The sequence below is a fragment of the Tympanuchus pallidicinctus genome, unplaced genomic scaffold, assembly GCF_026119805.1.
Source record: "Tympanuchus pallidicinctus isolate F22 unplaced genomic scaffold, pur_lepc_1.0 scaffold1, whole genome shotgun sequence".
NCBI classification, from domain to species: Eukaryota; Metazoa; Chordata; class Aves; order Galliformes; family Phasianidae; genus Tympanuchus; species Tympanuchus pallidicinctus.
The window spans coordinates 68,720,646-68,743,613 of NW_026294618.1; the positions used below are offsets into that span (position 1 = coordinate 68,720,646).

At 37.8% G+C, this 22,968-nt stretch overlaps 2 protein-coding genes and 2 long non-coding RNA genes across 4 annotated transcripts in view; 1 reads left to right on the forward strand and 3 right to left on the reverse strand.

Moving 5' to 3' along the window:
- The window catches only part of LOC128086623 (stimulated by retinoic acid gene 8 protein-like), a 50,981-nt gene extending 38,697 nt beyond the window's left edge, over window positions 1–12,284 (reverse strand). The window contains exon 1 of the mRNA XM_052695455.1: window positions 12,105–12,284. Coding sequence (XP_052551415.1) covers window positions 12,105–12,165 — 61 coding nt within the window. The 5' untranslated portion in view covers window positions 12,166–12,284. The remainder of the gene's footprint in view (window positions 1–12,104) is intronic.
- Window positions 1–22,968, forward strand: part of LOC128086655 (uncharacterized) — a 631,060-nt gene that overhangs the window by 502,886 nt on the left and 105,206 nt on the right. The gene's annotated exons all lie outside the window — the stretch shown is intronic.
- On the reverse strand, window positions 13,077–16,724 carry LOC128086651 (uncharacterized). The gene is made up of 3 exons (XR_008209456.1): window positions 15,977–16,724; window positions 13,982–14,110; window positions 13,077–13,364 (listed from the first exon to the last, which is right to left on the reverse strand). It is a non-coding gene; the product is annotated as an uncharacterized LOC128086651 (long non-coding RNA).
- WDR27 (WD repeat domain 27) overlaps window positions 16,916–22,968 on the reverse strand; it is an 89,293-nt gene continuing 83,240 nt past the window's right edge. Inside the window, exon 24 of the mRNA XM_052695463.1 lies at window positions 16,916–17,756. Coding sequence (XP_052551423.1) covers window positions 17,582–17,756 — 175 coding nt within the window. The 3' untranslated portion in view covers window positions 16,916–17,581. The remainder of the gene's footprint in view (window positions 17,757–22,968) is intronic.

Sequence of the window (22,968 nt, forward strand, 5' to 3'; positions counted from 1 at the left end):
CACTGCGCAAAAGAAGACTCTAAAGTACATATGATATCAACATATGTTTTATCCATAACATTATGGATTGCAGTACTCAGTTTCAAAATTTTCTTAACACAAGAGAAATGTGATTTTTCAGCAACTCCTAACCACACACTTGAATGATCAGTATAAAGCATGCCTAAGACCAAACCCAGTACCAACACTTCATAACAAGGATGCAGACTCTCAGTTTGCTCACCTTTAAATCCACCACCACCTCTGAAGGACTTGAAAATCTAGTCGTGCCAAATATGTACATTACTTAACTTCCCTAAAGTTTTGCATCCCCTTCTTCTGACTTTATCCATCCACATAATCACCACCACAATTACAAGAACAGATTCTTCTAGTATTGTACCTTTTAGTGCCACCTCCCAAAACCAATTAAAATTTTTCGTCTGATGGAAGCTCCATCAATTTCCCCATGATTCTAACAAGCTGTCAGGGGATAGCTTTGACATCTAACTGTCTATTCAAAAGGAAGTGTGCATAATTGATTTAGGAGTTATCAACATTCAAATGGTATATTGCTTGATTTTACCTTCAAGAATAAACGGGGTCTAATCATCATTTAAAAGGCTGTTGTCTGCCAACTGCAAAATACCCAACCCAAGGGCATCTCCAGGGTTTGAAACACTAGCTGGGTTTCTAGACATCCAAACTTTTTGTGTCTTAGCATTTCTAACCAACTCCCGCAGTTCTAAAATTATCATCTATTTATCTAAAATCAACCTTTAGAACTCACCAGATGAGGACTTCTGGGTTTTTTTGACCTTCTGCAGAGTTATGAACAAGACCAGTGGTCTTTTTTGAATAACAAAAACGCTAAAATGGATGCAGGTGACTCACAATTCCATTGCCTTACTTTTCTGCTGTGGTTACTTTGCCAGATGTGGAGTGTTAGTTACTAAAAGTCATCAGCATTCAAATCCTTGTCTTCTCAAATATAATCTCATGTCACTAATACAAACTAACAGCAAGAGAGCTAAGGATGTGAGAGCAGACATAAGACTTCTTGCTTGAAACTTTGCTTACAATCTACCTGCTTTATTATGTTCACAGAAGAAAGAGGAATAAGTAAGAGGTCATAAAGGTTTTTCTACCATTCACTGCCTCCTAGAAGGGATCCAAGTGAAGCAGTATGCCCAAGCAGTGTACCAGAGCAACATGAATAGGTAGAATTTATAGGCCACGTGGGAAATAGATCAGTTGCAGAGGAGGTCCTTTTCTCCTGCTTTTGCCACTTGATTCACTCCCACTTTTAACAAAAGTCACTCAATTTGGTTATTTCATGAGATGAAGAACCTACTACTTCATTAAGCCGTTTTCCCTCATACAATGTTCAAAAACTGTGTGGTCATAGATTCTTTTGATGTTTTTGTGCATGCATAAGACAAACATTCAGTACTTTCTTTTCTCCAGATATGAAGGTATTCAAATAAAGCATCTAACCTCTATCTTTTTTTTTTTTTTTTTTAATAGAAGTTGTTGAAGCAGTTTAAATACCTCAATGTGAATAATTTCTTGTACTCTTTTTGACAATGCCTCTAATTTTTCATGTTTCCTGATGACCAATTGACATCAGCACTGACTCTTTAATGTCTGACGTGTTCAAATTGAAATCATTTTACCACTCTTCAAGGTCTCTCCAGCTGTGTCCTGATACCACATTGCAAGTTCATCATCAACTATGATCCTTTTCTCCAGCTGCGAAGTTTGCTCCCCAGTAGGTTTTAACTATTGCACTTTTTTTCCTTCTTCATGTTATGGATATTTTGAAGATTGACAGCCCTACAGTAGCTCATTTTCAGCACCAATTGAAATATATATTTTTTATAAAGACAATACTTCATTGTATATTGTAATATTCATCTTAAATACAATCCTAAATCCACTTAACATGTTCTGCTATAGTTTAGTGCTAACTATGCCACTGCATTCAAAACTAACAAGTTGCTTTATAAAAATCTTAACACACTCCATGTTTCAGCTCTGTTATATCATCCAAGAGCATCCATTAACTATTCATATTTCAGGTTTCTAATTCTGTTTTGTTGTTGTTGTTGTTATATATGAAAGATACTACCCTATATAACACTCAGCTATAGAGGTCAGTCTCTGCCTTCAGCCACAAAACAAAAGCCATAAAATAAAACCCCCCTTAAGGCTGAGTTCATTTTCAATTGACTATCAGCATCAGAATGAACTGAGCAAAAATGCCTCAGAACAGTAAGAAGATTTCCAAAGAGAAGAAAAGCATCTCAAAAGCACATAACAGAAACTCACTAACCAACAGCCACTGCATCCCTGTGAGGAAACTACAAACTGCTCAATAGGAATGCAAGAGCATGGATGCTGATGGCACTGAGCTTCAAAGATGTCACATCTGGAAACACTTCAAACACTGTGGTGAAGAAACCAACAAGGACAATGTAATAATCATAACCAAAAAGTGACAAATAACAGGGAGAAGTTTCTCCACAGTGTAAAGTGACACATTTCAGAAGGTCCTTGGCAAGGCACGTTGCTGAGGGTGGCAATTACAACAGTAAAGGAGAAATGTACTGAATAGGTCCCTGAAACCTTTTCCCTTGAGCAATTCCATTTGACCTTGGAATGGTCCCATTCAACTACAAAGAAAACTTATTCCAGCTTCTTTCAGTCACAAGATTAGTTGTTCTCAGTACATTTGTATATCTATATAGTTCATATAGATTTGGCTTGCATAACTGTCAGCCTCTATATCAATTAACCATTAAGTACAGTTTTTCTTCCTTTGTGATATTAACCAAATGTAAGCCTGACCTGCTCTCAAAAAACAACTTCTTTTTTTTTAAATAAAAAATACCTGTTTATGTCATGTAAGTCATATGGAGGCCCTTCTCCACGTGACCATTCTTTACAAACCAGATTTTCTCTGCTTTCAATGACACTTCAGGCTCTCCTTGTGCCCCTTTGGATTCATACTCTAAGCTCTCCTCCCATTCTTCCACTCCTTAATCAGAATTGCCCTTTTTTCTACAAAATCAGCACCTGGAAACTCACATGGATGGCACGTTCACCCTCATCACTGCCTTCAGTAATGCTGAATATCCGCAGCCCTGGTGCTTGGCCTGTGCCAAGGAGGTTTGGGCAGTCGCACAGAGCTGGGCAGCATGACAGTCAATGTTACCTTTGGCTTTTGGCTGCAGATACCATAGCCTGCATGAACAAAGACAGTGTTTCTTTATTTTAGGACCTAAGAACTTGGCAGACAAGATAAAATGTCTTAGATAAAGAACTTATGTCCGTCTCACTTTGGCTGTTTTTAAGATTTCTGAATGCTTTGGCAAACTCTAGCCCTCTCCTCAGGACCTGGAAAGCAAGCCCTCTTCTTCATAGTGCAACCTGCTTTTTTTCCACAGGTTGTCAGCAGCCTAATCACTGTTCAGGCTAGTATATATCTTTGACCTGGCCAGCAAGTCCCTGTGGCCTGCCAATTATATGTCTGCACTTAATGCATGACTTTGTCTCAGCACTTGAACATTTCACACTGAAAAGAGAACCTCCAGACTTTACCCAGTGAACGGGAAAGTTCTGGCAAATTGATCTGCTGCCTCACCTGCAGCTTTGCTTTTGGTGCCAGGGACAAAACCCAGATCTTTGTTTCTGTCCACCTGAGAGCTCTGAATTCACATCTGATCCCAGAATACACACTGCAATGTTCCTGCATGTCTGTGCAATCTTAGTGCTTCTTAGACATTCAGATGTTTACTGTTACTCAGTTTTATTAACAGCTGCAGGCACACGAGGCTCATCTCTGAGAAACTGCACAATTGAGTCCTGTTTGTAGCTGTAGTTGATTGGAGGCAGGAACAATAACAGATTTGCTTTATAAGGAACTCATATGTGGCCTAGATCTGTCTCAGGAAGAACAATATCAGCAGCTGTGGAGCACTGGATTTTTAATTGCTGGACAAACAAAACTTTCAGATTCTCCCCAGTCTCTGCTATGCAAATGAAAAAGCTCTGTGCCTCCATTCACACCCCTGTGAAGGAAGCAAACTGTCACAGCAAAGCAGGTAAAGGACGTGGCATTTTCTAGAGGTAACCTAAATGTATAAGATTAGGAAGATTAATACCATAGTTGGTATTATATTATGATACTAATAGTATACTGTAAGAGCATGATTTGTAAACTATGATACCATAATGACTAACTGTTAAGTATTACAAAAATACTTTTGTGAACTTTTTTTATTTTGTAGCTCTTCCAACTCTTCCTTGTTTGTCAGCAACAGGCCACCAAAGAATCTGATCTTCATTTATAACTTAATTATTCCTGCATCTGTGAATCAGAAAAGATGACTTCTAATAGGTACAAGCATTCACCATTCGTACTGGAAGATATGAAATTCACAGAAATTTAATTTTTCATTCAAACACTGGACAGAAGCAATGGCAGGTGATTCAGTTTATTGGTTTCATACTATCTATCCACATACTCAAACATATAGCTAATACTCGTCCACCAGGACTCTTCTGCCACCAAGCAGGCAGATACTCTAACCTTTGAGAAGAAGGTTTGATATGTTTCTCCCTCCTGGCTAGCAATTTCAGTAGCTTTCTATGCTCTCTAGTAGCAAGTTTATCATACCCTGCTGTTGTCATTTCCATCCTGGAGAGATCCCTCCTTCCCTACCCTTCACCCCCTGCCAATCCCCGGACAGCCTAAAGAACCTGCCTGGACCCCTGAACCAACAATGTTGCTCTTGCCTCCAAGCATCTCCATTTTGATGGAAAGCAGTAGACAACACTCATCCTGCTCCACATCTGTAAAGAACTGCCATGGCAGAGAGAGCTGACAAAGAAAACTTCTGGAGATTCCCTGCCACTATCAATCCCTATCTAAAAAAATTAGTGGCCAAGGAGAGCTAACAGAAATTCACAGAAATAAAAGGCTGAAGTTGGAAGGAAGTCAGCAAGAAAAGAGAGGAGCCCTCACAAAGGAGGATAGAGAAATCCTTCAGGAAGTAGCTGTGATGGAAAAGGGATGCAGAACTGAAGAGCCTATGGCTGAAGCACCAGTATTATTTCCTTTGTTTTGCACAAACTGAACGAAGTGATTCTTGCCACATCCTTAATCTATTATCTCACAAAGGAATAACAACAAATCAGGAGAAAAACATTATGCAAAACAGAATGGAAAAGAGAAAACATTTCCAAAGGTGCTTCAACATAGGAAGATACTGTGATTTAATCCAGGTTCTCCTGATTATTCCTGGCTATAATCTTAGGTTATGGATGCAACCTGGAGTTCGTCACCAGTCGAGTTCTGTTTATTTTTTTCTAATAAAGATGCAAAACTCTTCTGTCAGTAATGCATTAAGCTGAAGGAAAAAAAATCCCACTAGGATCCTTATATTCACGTATGTGCATCTCTGTTCTTGTAGAGAGGCTGCCAGAGAACGTAAAAGGGAGAATCGTGAGTCAACAATCTTTTATGTTCACATAATGTCTTTTGGGACTGTGTATGTTCTAACACAAAGCCATATGTTATGTGATCATGGAGAATAAGCATTTAATCGTAGCTATTATATAAAGCCATGGCTTTTTTTTTTTTGATGGATCAACTGAGCATTGTTTGCATGGAGCCTACATTTCAAGCCAAGGGCTTAACTAATCAATACCATTTCTCATATGTGAAGTAAACTTCATTATTACCCTTCAGATTTGGAACTAGAGGTGACATTACTTTACACATGTATTGCTTTTTTGTCATTTCATAATTAAATTTTCAAAATGAATGCAATAGAAAAAAATTAGGAAAATCTTGTCACATGAGCTTTTGAAAACAATCTCAAAAAAATAAATGTATTCTCCCATGCAAAGAGACAAGAACCCCACTGTTCCAGCAAGGAGCAAACACAAGAACATGCAGACAGCAACTCTGGTCAGCGTGCTGATCAGTTGTGTTTTGTCATTACTTCAGGGCACATTTCATGTGACACACCAGCTTTGACTGCTATGCAGCATGATGCCTTTAGAGTTCAGGCACAGTGTAGTCAGCCAGGCTGACCAGTCAGTATGACTGGTCTTCTTTACTAAAGTTCAGTCAAAATCTTTGAATAATTTTGCTGTCTGGACCTCAGATACCATATAGGATGAGGAGTGGAATGGAAGCTGGAGGGAGAAAGGAGAACCACAGCGTTCCGGTGCTATTCTAATCCATGTATATATTTTGTTCCATTCTAATTTTTCACAATATTTATATCACAGGAGCCTTGAACCTTGCAGCAACTGAATGTATCTGTGCTGAATTTCATGTAGCAGAGTTATAAACATGGCTATGTTTTTCACCAAGACCACCACAAAGCGTGCGAGGTATCTGCTGCACAGCTTTATTGGAATTAAGTGGCAAGCAGAGGGATCACAGTGAGTTCAAGAGACCCAAGAATTTTAATCTTTTTACCTCTGCATTTGCACAGTATCAACATTCACATTACAGGAGTATCTCTACTTTCAGTGTTGCTTACATGAAAATAATTGGGAACTCCATATTTATATGTACATTCTGCGGATAATATTAGAAATGGAAAATCTGTGCACTAGGAAACTCAAAATGTTATCTTCAGGACTAGTATTTCATATTCAAAATTGGATTTGTTAGCCACACTAGTAGACACTGATTTTTTCCTAACACAATAATAGTGAATGCTTTACTCCTTACTTGATTTTTAAGGTTCTCTAATTCTAGAAAGGAAGAAAGTGAAAGCAGACTAGAAGGTCATGAACTACTCTCTCACTTTGTACTCTCTGGCATAGCCAAAGCTATGAATAAATCACTCCTTGATCGGATTATTAGCTGCTAACTAAATAGGCTTTTCAGCCCTGCAGCATACAAATGCCACCAAGACAATCAAACTCAAATAACTAAATATTAGAACTTAACTTCCCTCTCATTTCTTTTTCCTCCTGCTAAATTCAAAACGAAAATGAGTGGGTGATTGTAGGCTATTCCCAGACTGGAAGTTCATTTTTTCTGGCCATCTATGAAAACGCTAAAGGAAAGGAAGGCAAGTGACTTACTAAAGTAGTATATGGACCAGGGATTTTGTTGTGAAGAGGCGGTGGTGGGCTCACCAAAGATATACGCTTTAGTTTGAAGTCCTTTACAATTCCTGAATCTGTTGATTCAGGAAAGCCAACAAGATCTGGGTGGTTGGTTTTTTGTTTGTTTGTTTTCTGCGTGTGTGTCCAAGACAGTTTTCTGCTGGATTTCTTCATGAAAAATCCACAGAATCAGTCTTGCACTGTGGAAAACTGGCTGCTTATTTGTTAATTCAGCCCACCTATGTTTGGACTCCTGGTTGCTCTGTACATTTTGGACTAGGGTTTTAAGACCTCTCCACTTTGTTTAGGATTCCCAGGGAGATGCCATGGATCTGGAGGTTCTTGGTTTTCTGGCTAAGTATCTTACCAGTTTCCCAAGGTTTTTCCCCCCTGTTCCACTGGCCAATTTGAAAGCCACACAGTGGACTCAATGTCTCACTCCTTGCTCATCCAGCAATTTTTAGATTCTCAGATTCCCACATTCAAATGTTTCCTGCACTGCTTGGGAATCAGAATAACCACTCACTGACTGCTAGGCCTCATCTGAGACTTTTGGAGGCCCTGTTCCCTGACTTCTCAACAACCCATCTTCCCACACTCCATGCTAACTTGAAAAGCAAGATGATGAGAAGGTGAGCAGTCTGCCTGCCTGCAAACCAGAAGCAGGCAGGAAACAAGAGCATTTGATTTTATGTGTCGTGAAGCAGAATTTCCTGGAAATCCCACACTGGGAAACAAACCTTTAAACCTGCCTTTTGACATTTTGTCCTGCTTCAAAACAAAGCCCTTTTTTACAATATAGAAACACTTCAGAGGAAGATATTTTCATTTTCCCCAGCAATACTGATGGAGCTATTCACTAATTCCATTTCAGATACAAACCAAATACACATTCTCACTCCCCTTGAAACATTCAGAGTAAAGGGAGCAGAGCTAAAAGTGACTGCAACTCTGAATTTCTGCAAAGCTCTCCCCCTTAAAAAGATGACTTCTGGAGATTCAGACATTTCATCTCAGCTACTGTTTCTTGTTCAGAGAGTCCTTTTTGTAATGAACACCAAATTGCAAAAGCAGAGGACAAGCATTTAGAGAAAGAGTTAAGGGACCAAGGAAAGTTCAGAATGTCTTTTTCTTTACTTCTTTTCCATTACTTTAGAATGCAGATTTATGTTAGGAAGTTTTTCCAACAGAATATTAGTGAAGGGGAGAGGAAATAGCTGCAGCAACTCATTTTATTATCCTTTTTATAGAAACATTTCATGTCTGTCACTCAGAATGTTACTTTTATGGGGAAGTCCTCAGTTAGTTGCTTGATGATAGGGACAAGTCTAAAGCAAAAAATTCCTTCTGCTTTGGCTGTAGTTTTGTTATCGTATATAACCTCAGACAAGCCAATTAGACCAAATATTTATAATGAATCATTTAACCAGCCTCATTATAGGGCATCCTTTCCTCTTTTCCATTTAGAAGGAAGTACAGGGACTTCATGCTCCTAGAGAATCTTAGAAAAGGTTCAGACTTGAAACTCATGTATCTGTCATATAATTTGGCAACTTTACCGTAAAGGAATTTGGAAAAAGCATTACAAGAGGAAACCTCACCCTTCTTACAGGTTTCCCTCTGGGACAAAGCTATTTCCCTTCTTAATTACATTACTTCGGAAGACACCTACAAAAAAAAAAAATGTATTAACCACATACAATAAATACAAAGTGCACAGAGATGTTGCTGGGTGTTCCAATTGTCATTTATTAATTTTGAAGTGCTTTTCCAATCTGTGTGCCAGAGGACTATGTAGGATAATGGTGGTGTGCATAAACTGTGATATATATGAAGGGTGTGCAGCATCATCATGCTCAGTGAGTGTCCACACTGGGAAGAAAAATGCTTTAAATCTCCAGTCTCCTCCACCCAAACAATATTTATTTCTACATCATTCTTTCAGTATTTATTTTAATCTGTATCTTAGGTTATTCCAACTGTCCTCCGAATGTGGATTATTTCAGAATTTGCTGAAAAGAGAAATATCAACTAAAATTATTTGTACTAAAGCACCAACTGACAATCTAGAGATTGTAAGTGTAAAAACACACAAAAAATGAAACTATAGCAGTGTGACTCCTGAATGAGAAGATTTTCTCAACCATCACTATATAACTTTGTTTTCTTAAGCAGAGTCAATGTGATTTACTGTCACAAAATCAAAAAGCTGCAGTGGATGAAAAGACTTGGGATGAGTTTAAAAAAAAAAAAAAATCATACTCCTGTGTTAAGACAGAAGATAATTTGCATTAACTAAAATCCCAATTCTCCATATTGTGCTTCCTTTGACAGAGATATTATGATTTCACGTGTGGGAGAAGAGAGACAGAAAGGGTAAAAGAAAGCATATAACCATGTCAGACCACTGATCACAGAAGTTTCAATTAGAGTAAAATAAAAACTTTTTCCAACATTACCTCACAGCCCAGAATCACATATGGAAGAAGGCATTTCATTCATTTGCTCAGCTTCCATTCCCTCCCCTTGAAATGTCTTTTTTATCTACAATGGTGGAGAGTATTTTATACTCATTAGTCCAAGATCCCCTGGTGTAACCCTAGCTAAGGGTATGGAGTTGGGCCAGGAATGCATTCAGCCTCTGGTCTCATTCTTTCTGGAGCCATTACCACCTGAAACCAGCATCCTCCCCTGAGGTATAGCTTTTTGGTCAGCTCATTGGCACACACAGATATGAGGCAACATTATCTGCACAATGATTGGTAGCTGCTTGTGAGACCAGTCTACAAATTGGTAAAATGAGATACCTTTGGGTATTGTGGGAGAGTATACTATATGCAGGCATTTCTCTCTTCCAAAATGAGAGCTTAAACAGCAAGTTTAGGGGCAGGTGCTATCCTGGGAAAGCAGAAAGTGCTTAATCCAAGCATTTTGGCAGGACTCTGAGTAATAGCATGGAAGCAGAAAAGCAACTACATTACTATGTGCTATTATTTTTCACAGCTCACACTGCAAGTCAGCTCCAAGATGAGTTTGCTGTTGCAGGCTTTGCAAACAAGTGGAAATACCCAACCAGCATTTCAGTCAGTTTGAATTTGGGCCTGTATTTAAGCTACACCTGCCATTTCTTTCTTATTGTCTCACTGATGCTCAAAGCAGTAGAACAGCCAGCACAGACTTAGCTACCTGTGAACTTGCTCCCTGTAAGAGATGGCAGCCTTACTATTCACATCTTGCATGAAGACTTTAGATAATGCTTGTAGACAACTAGAACTCTTATGTAGAGATTAGAAAGTATGTTGGATTAAGAAGGTTTTAAGACTAACAAGTCTCAGAATTTTGAAATCCTGTCTTCTTTTAACTTCAGCACACAGTAAAATCAGGTTAACAATAAAAGTAAAGGATAAAAATTAAGTGCCACATCAAGATCCTGTAACAATGGAGAAAATGCTGACTCTGGATAATCTGCATTTTTCCTCCACCCTTAAGTTGTGTAATTCCTTTCTTCTGTTAATTCAACTGCTCAGAGAAGTGTTGTGCAATAACATGGAAGTTCCCTGTATATGACACCACTAATGAGAGAAACAGCAGCTGGGAGCCTCCAGTCACTCTCCTAGTATGGCCAGTCCTGCAGTGGAACTCTGTAGCTTTCGTATGAAAGCTACATAAATATTCAGAAGTTGCCTTATTCTTCAAGATAACATCAATACATTTTTTTCTGTCCCTTTCCAATAGATGTTGTACTATGGCTCTGTTGATTCAGGGTAATTGCATTTGATGTGATCATAACATAAGGACTTCTCTTCAAAGCGACATCTCAGTTTTATCAGTGCAAATAAGGAATGGCTCTTTTAACACACTTGTAGGGATTAGATGTAAAACAAATGTGACATCATTGTTGCTACAGCGCCTGGTCCAAGGACTTGTACTTGCTTTTCTCATCTAAGAACTCTTTGAATCTATAAAAGTAGTTAGATTCAAGGCCAACAAATTGTGTCAGAGTCCAGTCCTCAGATAAGAAACATTTGAATATAAGTGCATGATCAAGTATTTATTACAACAGGGGAATAATGCACCAACACAGTTCTAATGAACATAACTTTGCACTGCCAGATAGAAAAGTGCTGATAACACCCAAATGATGTTGATCTTAACATTAGCAGAAGCTGGAGTACTCTGTTTTCACAGGAAAGACAGAATAAAGTAGTAACTTCAGCTGACTATATCACTGAATATTCTCTCCTCAAGCCCCCATCTGAACTAAGTAAACTAAGAACACCGTATTTGGCAGTGAATATATAACCTAAGAGCCAAGTCAGCAGGCAACTTCTTCCACCTTCCAGAATCTTTGCTTATTAAGTTTACAGACAGTAATAGCTTAGGAAGGACTCAGGATCCAAATTCAGTCAAATCTTGACCAGTTGGGAAAATGAGCTGAAATTACATGAGAGAAGTGAACTTCAAAAAGTGACAAGTTTTGCCATTAGGAAGAAGGCTCTGCTACACACATTTGAGAGGAGCAACAACTATCTTGCTTGTAACTCCTTTTAAAGGCACTGGAGCTCCAGCAAACAGAACAGAATTCAGTAATGCTATATACCTGTAAACAAAAAACACCACAGCAGAATGTCTAATTACAAGTGATATATTTAAGATTAGCCAAGTCAAGCCTTCAGACAACACAGCACTAACTTGACCTGTAATGATGTAACCTTCAGGGAGTGCTGTGCTTCCACAAAGAACACCAGAGAACGAGAAAAAGTACAGAAAATATCAAAAATACACAGAAGTCTAGAAAACAGAACCTATGAGTACACACTGAAAGACCTGGCTTTGTTTAGACTAGAAAAGAGAAACCTGAGGGGAGACATAGGAACAATCTGTAAATACAGAGAAGGCTGCTGCTAAGAGAAAATAAGTTACTCCCTGTGCCTAATGGATTAAGACAGAAATTAATAGGCTTAAATTGGACCAGGTGAGTTTCCTACCTGAGGATGCTGTGGAATCCAGGTTCCCAGGAACACTGCAAACATTTAGAAGTAGCTGCATTGGGATAGAGGGCTTAGCTTTGGCAATAACACTTCTCAAGTCCTGGCCTTTCTTCTGTGACTGGATGATAGTTTCAACCTAATTACCACAATATCTTTCAGTACTCCTCTTAGAATGGACTCTTGCCCTGTAACAAACAAAGCAAAAGAAAACCATCAAATCACAAGGTCTCCCTTACATGAACAGAAGGAAGATGTGAGTCAATTTGTGGTTATTAGCTAAAACAGTGCAAATACTTTACTGAGCTTCATTTAGCTTTGGTCAAAGCATAAAATTAATCCACATGCTTTTAAACAGAGTTGGAACACATTGCACTTTGCGTTAAGTCAATGTTGTTGCTGCTGTAATTCTGCTCAATGATGGGATAGCATTTACATCATCTTTAGTCCAATGTTTTTTTTTCCAGAGATATTTGAATTTCATGAAAATATATGCAAAAAAGGACTTCAGTTAAACATCACAAAAATGTGTTTGTTGGAAGCATACTGTTATCCTTTGACAGTTATTAAAATGCCTGAGAGAGTCCACTCTCAGCAGCACACACGCTCACAAAATTAAGAGTAATTACTGACACTTTACTGAAGCATAGAACTCCAAAGAGCAGAACCTGCCTTAAGTGGTCATAGGAACACACTGGTAGGTAAAAGTTCAACTTAGACAGTAAGATGAAAAGTAGTATCTGACAGAGCATCATTTTACTGTCCTTGAATAAAATTAATTAATTAAACCTCTAAGTATTTCAGGGGATCATAGAATTACAGAAGTTGGAGAAGACCTCCAAGATCATCCTATCCAACCATTCACCTATCACCAATATTTCCCACTAAACCATGCCCCTCAGTACAACATCTGAATGTTTTTAGAACACCTCCAAGGACAGCAGCCCCACCACCTCTCCAGGCAGCCTCAAGTTACTAAGCTTTTTTACTCATTAGCATGATAATGACTTTCTTTATCCCACATCTCCCCCTTCTCTTCTTAATAGAGAAAGAAGAAAAAGGATGGGTTCTTTAGAGCACAAACAATAGTCCATATTAACCTAACCCAACAACTCCAATTTTCATGATTCCTTGGTGAGGCAGCTGACAAAGCGTCTTGTCGGTGAGAGTCCAAACCACTGACGAAAGTACTGTGTTCATGTTACAGCAAATGATGGTATGGCCAGACTCATCACGCTGGTATCCATCTTGGACATATTCCTATTAAGACAAAAGCATAGCCTCAGTCCCACCTTATCACTGTAAATGATTAAAAAAAATTAAGAACATAGCATGCTTTAGCTACTCTTTCCTAAGAGGTCATGCCTGCACTCCCCCTTTCTTGTATTTTTTTGTTTGTTTGTTTTTGTTTTTAAATAGGGAAATCTATTATTATTTAAATCGCTGAAATTATATAATCAGAACCAGAATTAAGAAAGCCAGGCAGGTGCAGGTAAGACATTAGCCAGTCAAGATGGATTATACAACCAAATATGAGAAAGCTTCCTATATTGATAATCTACTGCACATGAACACGTCATTTTTACAGCAAATACTGTTCTCCAATTTAGAATTCAGACATAGCACAACTTTCAAACATACTTTAAACATTGTTAGGCTTATCTTAGAATTTTCTGGAGCACTGAACAACTGCTAAAAGGTTAAGAAAAATACACTGCAACAATGCCAACAGCTGGAATAGTGCAACTCCAAACACCAGCATACATCTCAGCAGCAGCTTTTGCAGCTCCAGCTCCCACTTACTATCACCAAGCCTGGAGGTTTGATCCTCCTTTTCTTGCGGTGGTGAATGAACCATAAACTCAGGCTCTGCAAACCTTGCTTCCAGTTGCTGAGATCCAATAGCTTCCACTCCAGCAGCTTTTGTTGCATCAGTTCCTTAGTAGTGGGATTCTTCAGAGCATGCAGCATTTTTTGAAGTCAGCATTCACACTTTCAATCACTAGCTGTTGAAACACAAGAGCTCTCTCCTGCTTGTTATCAACCTGTTTTTCCAACGAGTTCTTAAGCCTATCCAGAAATGACATATATGGTTCATGGGACTGTTGCTTAATACTAATAAAAGACTGCCTTTGCATTCCATCCTCAGCTACAGCTCGGAGAGCATGCATAGCCAAATGCTTAATTTGCTGTAATCCCTCTGCAGCAATTAGCACCCCTAGAGCTGGGGTGGAGAAACCACCCTCCCCATTAAGACATTAACATCTACAGCTCAAAGCAGGTTTTTCTAAGGCTGCAACAAGTTTTCAGTTGCCTGTGTCAAACCCCTCCATTTGGATTCACACAAAATGTCTCACAGGTCACCGTACAACAAAGCCTCCCACTGCTGCTCCTGTCCAGGGACCACAATGAAAGGGAAATCCCTCAACATATCAATGTCTCCCAATTTCCGGGCTTTACAAAACCCCAGGTATCATACGGAAAAAGGAGAAACAGATCTGGCCAGGGGCTGCCATGGCCTTTTCTTTCAGCCCTTCCGTGCGCTTTGGCCAGGGGGCTCTGTCCTGGGGCCACCATAGGAATGTAAATGCTAGAAATCTACATCTCATCTCATTCCCCTCAGTAATATATCTAAAACAAGATGTTGGCAGTAGGCAGTAACTTGCTTCCTCTATTCCTCTAACCACATGTTGATTTATCCACACCCTTGTTCTCTATCATAGCTTTCTATGACTGCTCTGAAAGCACTGGCTCCAACTTCTGTCGCCTCACAACATTAGAGGCTGGTGGTGGTAGTATGGCAGTAGGGGCTGAACCTTCCCACCAACATCCTGTCACACAGCAACATAATATAAGTGGTTGACAGCAGAGAGGGGCAGTCTCACAAAATGGCATCTGACACGGAAGTACTTTAAAAGCACAGGTGTCACTTCATTCTTCCAAGTGGGGGAAAGAAAAAGACAGCACCCACTGACACTCATTGATGCTTGCTGAACACTGATGGCGGTGCTTTTCAGCAATAGCAACAGCAGTCACCTCCACTGGTGTAGGTTGTTACGAGAACAGTATACAGGCTCTTGGTCATTGCTGGTGACTTGATCTTAGACCTGCCTTATCAGTACAGGCTTCAACTGCAACCTGCCCCTTGCTGCCTGGCTTTCCCTACTATTACTGCATGAAAATGGAAACAATCAAAATTACAGGAGAAACACATATTTGCCTGTCTCCCCTACCCACAAAGAAACAACATGAGACCCGGAGCATGCTCTGTTCCTTAAGGCATTATTTAACAGCATCTCTATTACTCAGTGTTACCCACAAATAAACAACCAACATATACCCAGAGGGTAAAACCACACTGTTTTACCTCAGACACAGTTTCTCAATTTCTTTTTGTTTCTATGAGATATTTTCCATGTCATCCCACTCCCCCTTCTGACTTTTTCTAAGCTCTATAATCTACTAGAAGTCCAAATAGCGTATCTACTCAGAAAATACTCCATCTCCATTCCACACTGGAAAGCAGATAGTACCCGATGTTTTGCAAATCATTTAACCCTGAACAGATTTTAACAGGATCCACTTCAGAATACCACTAGCTATCCCCATATCTTCTGACCTTTAAATATAAAGACCAAACTGCTGTTGAATTCTATTTTAAATAAAGAATTCAATACACTCAGCTGGAACCTCCCCCCACAGAGCATCAATCGGATAGGAAAACTCTGCTCCTCTACCCAAAATATTGAAATTCAAGAGTTGATGCTACATTGTAACTGCAACAACAGGAGGAGGTACATACAGTTATTTTTAACCAGTTTTGTATCTATCAGAAAGGCTCACAACTCAGTAATAAAGAAGGATCAGCTTACCCCTTTCCAAAGAACAGGACTCACTAGAAACTCCCAAAGAAGACAATCTCCAAAGAGAGATATTTCCCTTTCAGCTCCAGCCCTTAAATGAGGTTAGGGAGGAGGTGGACCCAGACTCCTTTTGGTTGCACAGGTGAATTTTGGTTGCACACAACCCTTTGGTTGCACAGGTGAATTACTCACACGTGTGCTCCCAGGGCTGGCTACGCCCCTTCACCAGGTGCTCAATCACTGGTTCAGGCTGTGAACAAACTGTTCCCATGCAGTCGACACAGCAAATAATTTAGGAAACTAATCCATGTTCCTTCAAAGCTAGTTTTCTGTTTTTCATAAGACATTTGGTGGATGTGCTACACTTAAAAATCTTCTGAAAGCACACTTAAACTCCTCAGAATAGCTTATTAAATATTTGCAGTTGTCTAGGAAAATTTCTGATGGCAGAAATTTTTTGTCATTGTGCTGAAAAACACAAAATGATACAGTTGCCTTTCTAAAACCAAAGGTGTAGGGTCTGTGCAGGCACATTATGCTGAAAAGTAGCCTTTTATAATTGCAACTCTTTAGTAACTAGATACTCTCTTCTATGTCCTTCTCTCACACTGATCTTAGAAGGATAGCCTACTGATTGTGAAATTTTAAAATATAATATTATAAGACAGCAACACTATCCACAACTATTTTTTTCCACTCATGTTTGCCATTAGAAAACCTGATTTCAAGAACTCAACTTTGCCAAATTTGAACTGTGTCAGCTAAAGTTTTCCATTCTCAAAACCACAAGCATTCAAGCATTTCTGACGAGTCTGGGGGGGGGGAAAAGTCTTTTTTTTTTTTTCTTAAACATGACAAATTGTAGTAAATTTCCACTTGAAAATATTTAGTGCCAGTGTGGTACAGCATATTCTCTCACCCCTGAAGGAAAAAGGGGTTAATAAATTCTTGGTTTACCATGGGGCTGCACATCTGCAAGTAATGGATGGATGAAAAACTCTATTCGGAATGGGCTGATGATGCTGTGACCACTGCCAAAATACCCCAAAGCACTTTGCTGTCCAGCATCAGGCCTTCGTGAAGGTAACCAGAAAGCCTCAGAAAGCCAAGTTGCACATTAAGCAAGGAGAGATAATCCCATAGACTTAGAAAAGAGATCCTTCTGCAGAGATCAAAATAGCCCAAGACTAGAAGGTGTTACTGGGACTCCTGTTTAATGGAATTTAAAGATCCTGTCTTAGAAAATTTAACAATTTCAAACAATATCTATGTTTTCTCCAGTAACTCAAAGGTACATGACACAAAGAATCTTGTGGTATTTCAGAAAGGCAGTTCTCCCTCTCAGATTAATTTAAATATTTGGGTACAGGTAGACATAGTTTTAAAACAGGAACAGTTGCTATTTTAACTGCATTTGCAATCTGGAGTGAAGTGGTCTCAGATAAGCAGAGCTCTACAGTGTACTCTTAACTATAAATGATCAAGCAGTCCTCTAAAAGCCACTTCTCTGGTGATTTGCTGACAAGAAGTCGGAATGAGTAGTTTTTGCAATAAAGGCAACAGATCGTACAACAGAAAAACTGAGAACAGTTTGAGGTACTTGCTTAAATAAAATCAGAAGAAATCTATGCTTTTGAAGGGAATACTAAGCTGCTTGCATACGCCAGTCACCAGTCTGCTTTCTCTCTGCAAAACGCTTTTCTCAGAGCAAGAGGGCCAATGCTCCACAGGCTGGCAAATCTCAGGGCAGAAACAACTGGAGTTTACCATCCAAGGTGGCAGTGACGAGCTGCAGTTCAAAAGAAAAGAACTATGGCTTTAGTCAACGTCTTTGCAGTGAGTTAAGTTTGCATCAGTGTAAACAGAAGTAAAGTGAATTTAAATAACTTCTATGTTAAAAGACAACTAAAAGAATTCACCTTTAAAATGCTCCAGCTTTACCTGTAAATTCTTCTAACACAAACTAGCCTGAAAATTCCTTTTTTTTTTTTTCCTTCTCAAGCTCTTCAAATTTGTGTCAAGACCAGCTAGCATGTCAACAGTTTGTCAAAACAAAGCATATGTTTAAACCACATAGAAATTTAAACAGACTGCATTGTGTATGACTCAAGAAGGGAACACAAAATAAACATGAAAGAGCTGGAATAAGTGAAGATGGAAAACATTATGAATTAAGTCAGTCATACCACCATGTGGTGTTTTCAGGCTTTGGCTGATGTTAAAATGTAGTATAATTTCCTTTCTAGAATGTATACTGAAAGAGGACGCAAACCTTTATAATGAAGCAAGAACTAGGAGTCTTAGTTAGCTTTCTTTTATCAATCTCACAAAATCTTAATTCTGAAATAAAAGTAAGTTCTATTTTCTGCAGTTTCTTCTGTAAACTAAGCACTATGAAATTTTTGTCTTCAAGCGGTACCTTTTATTCAAGGTGTTTTCACTGTGTGTATCAGGACTTACAGTCACTGATGTCAGTGACAAAAATCCAAACTATACTCAGTATATTTTGGTTGAAAGCAAACAATTATCTCGTGCTCTAATCAGTTCATCAAAATTCATCTCATCATATCACTTACAGTTCTCATCTTTATTTCTCTTGACCTGTTATTTGACATGCTTAGTCATTCTCTTACTTTCTTTGGCTCAGTAAATTATACTGTTTGCTTTGGTGGTTTGTACATCCTTCTTCAATATCTCCAACAACAAATTTTTAATCTCCCACAACAGCTATCCCCAAGGACTGTGACTTCAGTTCTCTTATTTTCATCTTTTTCTCTCTCATTTAAGTAATCTTGATACTATAATCTATTCAGAACTGTCCAGTCTGCTTCTTCTAACTGTATTTTTATTGCCATTCAAGACTATTCCACCTTTCATAAATACTTTTATTGGCTCCCTATCTACCTCTGTAACTTATTATTGGAAAGAGGATATGTTGGTAAAATATGTAAGTAATCTATCCTAAGTTACTGTATTCATTTTTTGGGGAAAAAAAAGCTTTCAATATTGTTTCAAATTATAAATACAGAGCTGATCTAACCTAACAAATCAGAGATTCTATTCTAACTGAAGATTCATTATTAAGCCAGTTTAATTTCTACAAGACCCAAGAAGGTTACCTGCTCCACCTGCTTTCTGTTCTCAGTGGTGACTGAAAACAGTAGAATGAGGTAAGCTATGGCATTGTCAAATTTAGGAGATCTGTGAGAAGATAAGTTTTCACAAGCAGTTCTAGTGCTGCTCTGGCCCCTAGTGACTTTTTCTTTTTTTTTTTTCAGTGCCCAGATTGAACCTCAAAAACTGCAGCGTGTGGTCACTGCCTCATGCCATGTCCTCTGACACCAGTAAAACACTGCTTGGTTTCATCTCGCTAAATGCAAATGTATTCCCTAAATGACTATTACATTGGCCTTCCAGAGTCCCATTGTTCATCCACTAAAAATGATCTTTTTACTCAATCTAACCAACCTTTCACACATCTGACAACACCAAAACATAGAATCATGGAAATGTTGGCCAAGCTAAAATACGCTCACTGTCTAGCTTTCACATCACTTCTTCTTGGTCATGTGCTGATTATCTTACAAGTCCTCCACTTTCCCTTTCTACTGCTTTTCCACCCTGCTTTCATCAGCAGCAGGCAAAAGAGGCTGCCCCTAGGCTGTGTCACTCTCCAGAGAAGTATAGAGAGAGAGGATTATTTTTTTAATCCGACTAATGTTTTAAAAGTCTAATGAAAGTATCAACAACAACAACAAACCAAGCAACAATTAGACAGTTCAATGACACTATCATCATAATTCAAATTATCTACTTGTTACAGAGAAGTTTCACCACTGAATTTTTGATGTGGTCACTGAATTCATTAGCATCCTGAGGTGTTCCCTGAAAATTTAGCAGTTACTTCTTTATGTAATGAATTGTATCTCATGGTTTGAAACTAAATTTATTGTAATATCACTCTACCTTTTAAACCTGCTCTGTTATGTCATTTGACTTTAAATCATTTATGTATCTATCTCCTGGAATAGGACTGAAAGATATTACAGTTATAGGAGAACATGTCAGACAACCAAATCAACACATTTCTCATTTAAGTTCCTGTGAAAGAAGTGCATATATTCCATATGTTGCATACTGCACCAATGGCCTATGACCATCACCACGTAGTACAGAGAAAAAGCAGTGGAAATGTCTGAATGGTTGAAATTAAAAGGTATCAAAATTAATAAAGAATTTATTCAATTTTTAGAATCTATTGATTTTTTTTTTTTTCAGTTAAAAAAACGTTTTAATATTTTAAAACATTTTAGTATTAAATTTCCAAACATAGCATATAGTGGTACAGTGACCAGCAGGATGAGAAGGTCTTTTTGTTGTAACAGAAGACATGGAGCTACTGCAGAAACATGATTTCAACAGACAAGACACCAAAAACAAAACAAAACAAAAAAAAACAATCCACAATATTTCAAACATTGCCAAGAGGGTAAGAGAAAGGGAAGCAAGAACCACAGGCAATAGCTGAAGTGTTTTAGAAATGATTTGCAAATATATTTCTCAGTTTGCTAAGCAAAAGTCTCTAGAAAAAAAGAGGCATAGCACTTTTTTCTATTAAAAATGTAGAAAGCTGTACAATTCATTGGCTCAAATAATTGTAATACTTCATTCCATTACTTCAAGTGACATCAAAGTTGTATGGGATTTAAGTCACCGGGAAATTAAAATAAGTGACATTTTAGGAAGTCAGACAAAATAAAATGGTTATAATGAAATTATTATAACTGCATAAAATTCTTCATTTCTCTTTTTTCTTCTGCTGAATTATTAAAGTATTTGCTTTGGGCTTCAGAGTTAGGAAGTCTTGGTTTCAACATATATTATTCTTTCTTCTTATATATACACCAATGAATTCATAAATTTGAAACTGTCCTTCTCAATCATTGTAAAGAAAGCAAACAAAATAGTTTTAAAAGTTTCTGAAGTCCAGTCTTGCAGATGAAAATATCCAACAATGCAACTCCTATCAGCCATTACTATTCTAGACTCAGTTACCTGCTATTCTGTTATTCTGCTGTGAATTATGCTATCTAAATAAAATGTATCCTCAGAAGAGGAGTACAGGCAGCTGATGGAAGTTACATGCTTGCACTAAGCACTGAGGAACAAGCAAATATCAAGCTCCTGTCAGTTTGCTCATAGCATCACATCAACTTTGAGATGAAGTCAGTGCACAGGAGATTCTCTGGAGACAATTTAATTGCTTCTTATGCCCTGAGTCCTAGGCAGGGTCTATGAAATCAGTTCAGTTGTTGCTATTTGTATAACAGACAAATAAAAGTAATAAATATGAAATGTGAAAACCAGATCATTAGTCCACAGTCTAAAACAACATGAGATGAAAGCCTTCCTTCTAGAAGTTTTTCTTGGTAGCAGAAATCTCTATAGTAATTTCTATTGCAAAACATAGACATTTACTATAGATCTCAACTTGGATGCTGAAGATAATTCAGACTACAAGCAATGCTTCAAAAAAAATGTTGCAATAAGGTTCTTTGAAGTCAAGGTACAGCAATCAGTAGAAAATTACAAAAATATGCTGAAGGGATTAGCCTCAGGAAAAAAAATAGCTAGCAATACAGAATTTCAAACTTGAAATGCTTCAAATTTCTATGACAACAATTCAAAACAGATTATCTTCTTCAGCTCACAATCAGCACAACTTTTACCAATATAAGACTTACTCATCCTAGTACAAGATTTACCAATTATGTCAGATTTTCTGAAACTGAGTTCATTCAAACTCCTCAGCTCCCAGCCATGCTATTCCAAATCTGTTTTAAATTATATTACAAATGTCAAGAGTAGTTAAGTTAATATACCACTCAGAATTTAGAATTTTTAAAAAAGTTGTCAAACTAATACATATTTAAGTTTTGGCATCACTTCTGCAACTAATTGGAACTCTATATCAAGGTTTTGTATGGGACAAACACTAAATCGTTGGAAATATTGAAAGGCAATATGCAAACAGAGATAAGAATCTTTAAAAAGCCCAGTAGCTGTGCAGCAAAAAGTATAATCTTGCCCAAACTCCCATATTTTAGCAAACCAGATGGTAATGTAGGTTTTAGAGGTTTACTATTTTTAGTTTCATTATTCAAACTATTTGAAAATAAGAGGGCACATACAAAACCACAACTGCAAATTTTAATTTAAGGATGGTATCACTGAGCATCTAAGTTTATATCTCCATGGCTATTTTTAAATCAAGAAAGAAATAATGGTAATTTGTAGATTTTGGTAATTGATTATGAGGGGTTTTTTTCCTACATTTTCTTCATTCCTACCTATTCATTATTCTGCTTCTAAAATCTTTCCTCATTCAAGCCATCTTCCTTTTCACAAGGTATGTATGGTGTTGTTGATAGAAGGCATTACTCAGTGGGTTTGAAGTTCGGTACATAAGAACACCATCTTTTGTGGCATATATTACCATACACTCACATTATTCACTGATACAATAAATATCAAATTCAAGCAACTGGAACTAAGCCACATTGCAAATTAATGCTGGAAACAGTATTTTGATCACTGTTTTTACTTTTAAAACACTATTAATTTAAACATCAGTGGAAATCTCAGCTTACCAAGAATGTTTAAAGATATATGACTATGAAACAATTCAGAACTAAATTTACACTATATTTTTTAAAATAATTGTAATGATTTTAAATTCAAATTAAGTTATATGCATTTTTATGACATACCTAAAAATCCTTACACCATATTGTAAAACACCACATTTTTAATCAACAGTGGTCATAGATTGGTAAATATTTTAGGAAGTAACTTTGATCTCTTTTCAGTGAATACAGTCAATGTCTACAACAGATTTTTGTTTTTATCATCTTTGAATGGGTAAATGTGACCTCTGAATTTACCAGTGGCACACTTATAGCTCCTATATACAATTGTCAGAAGAGAAATGATGTGGCTGA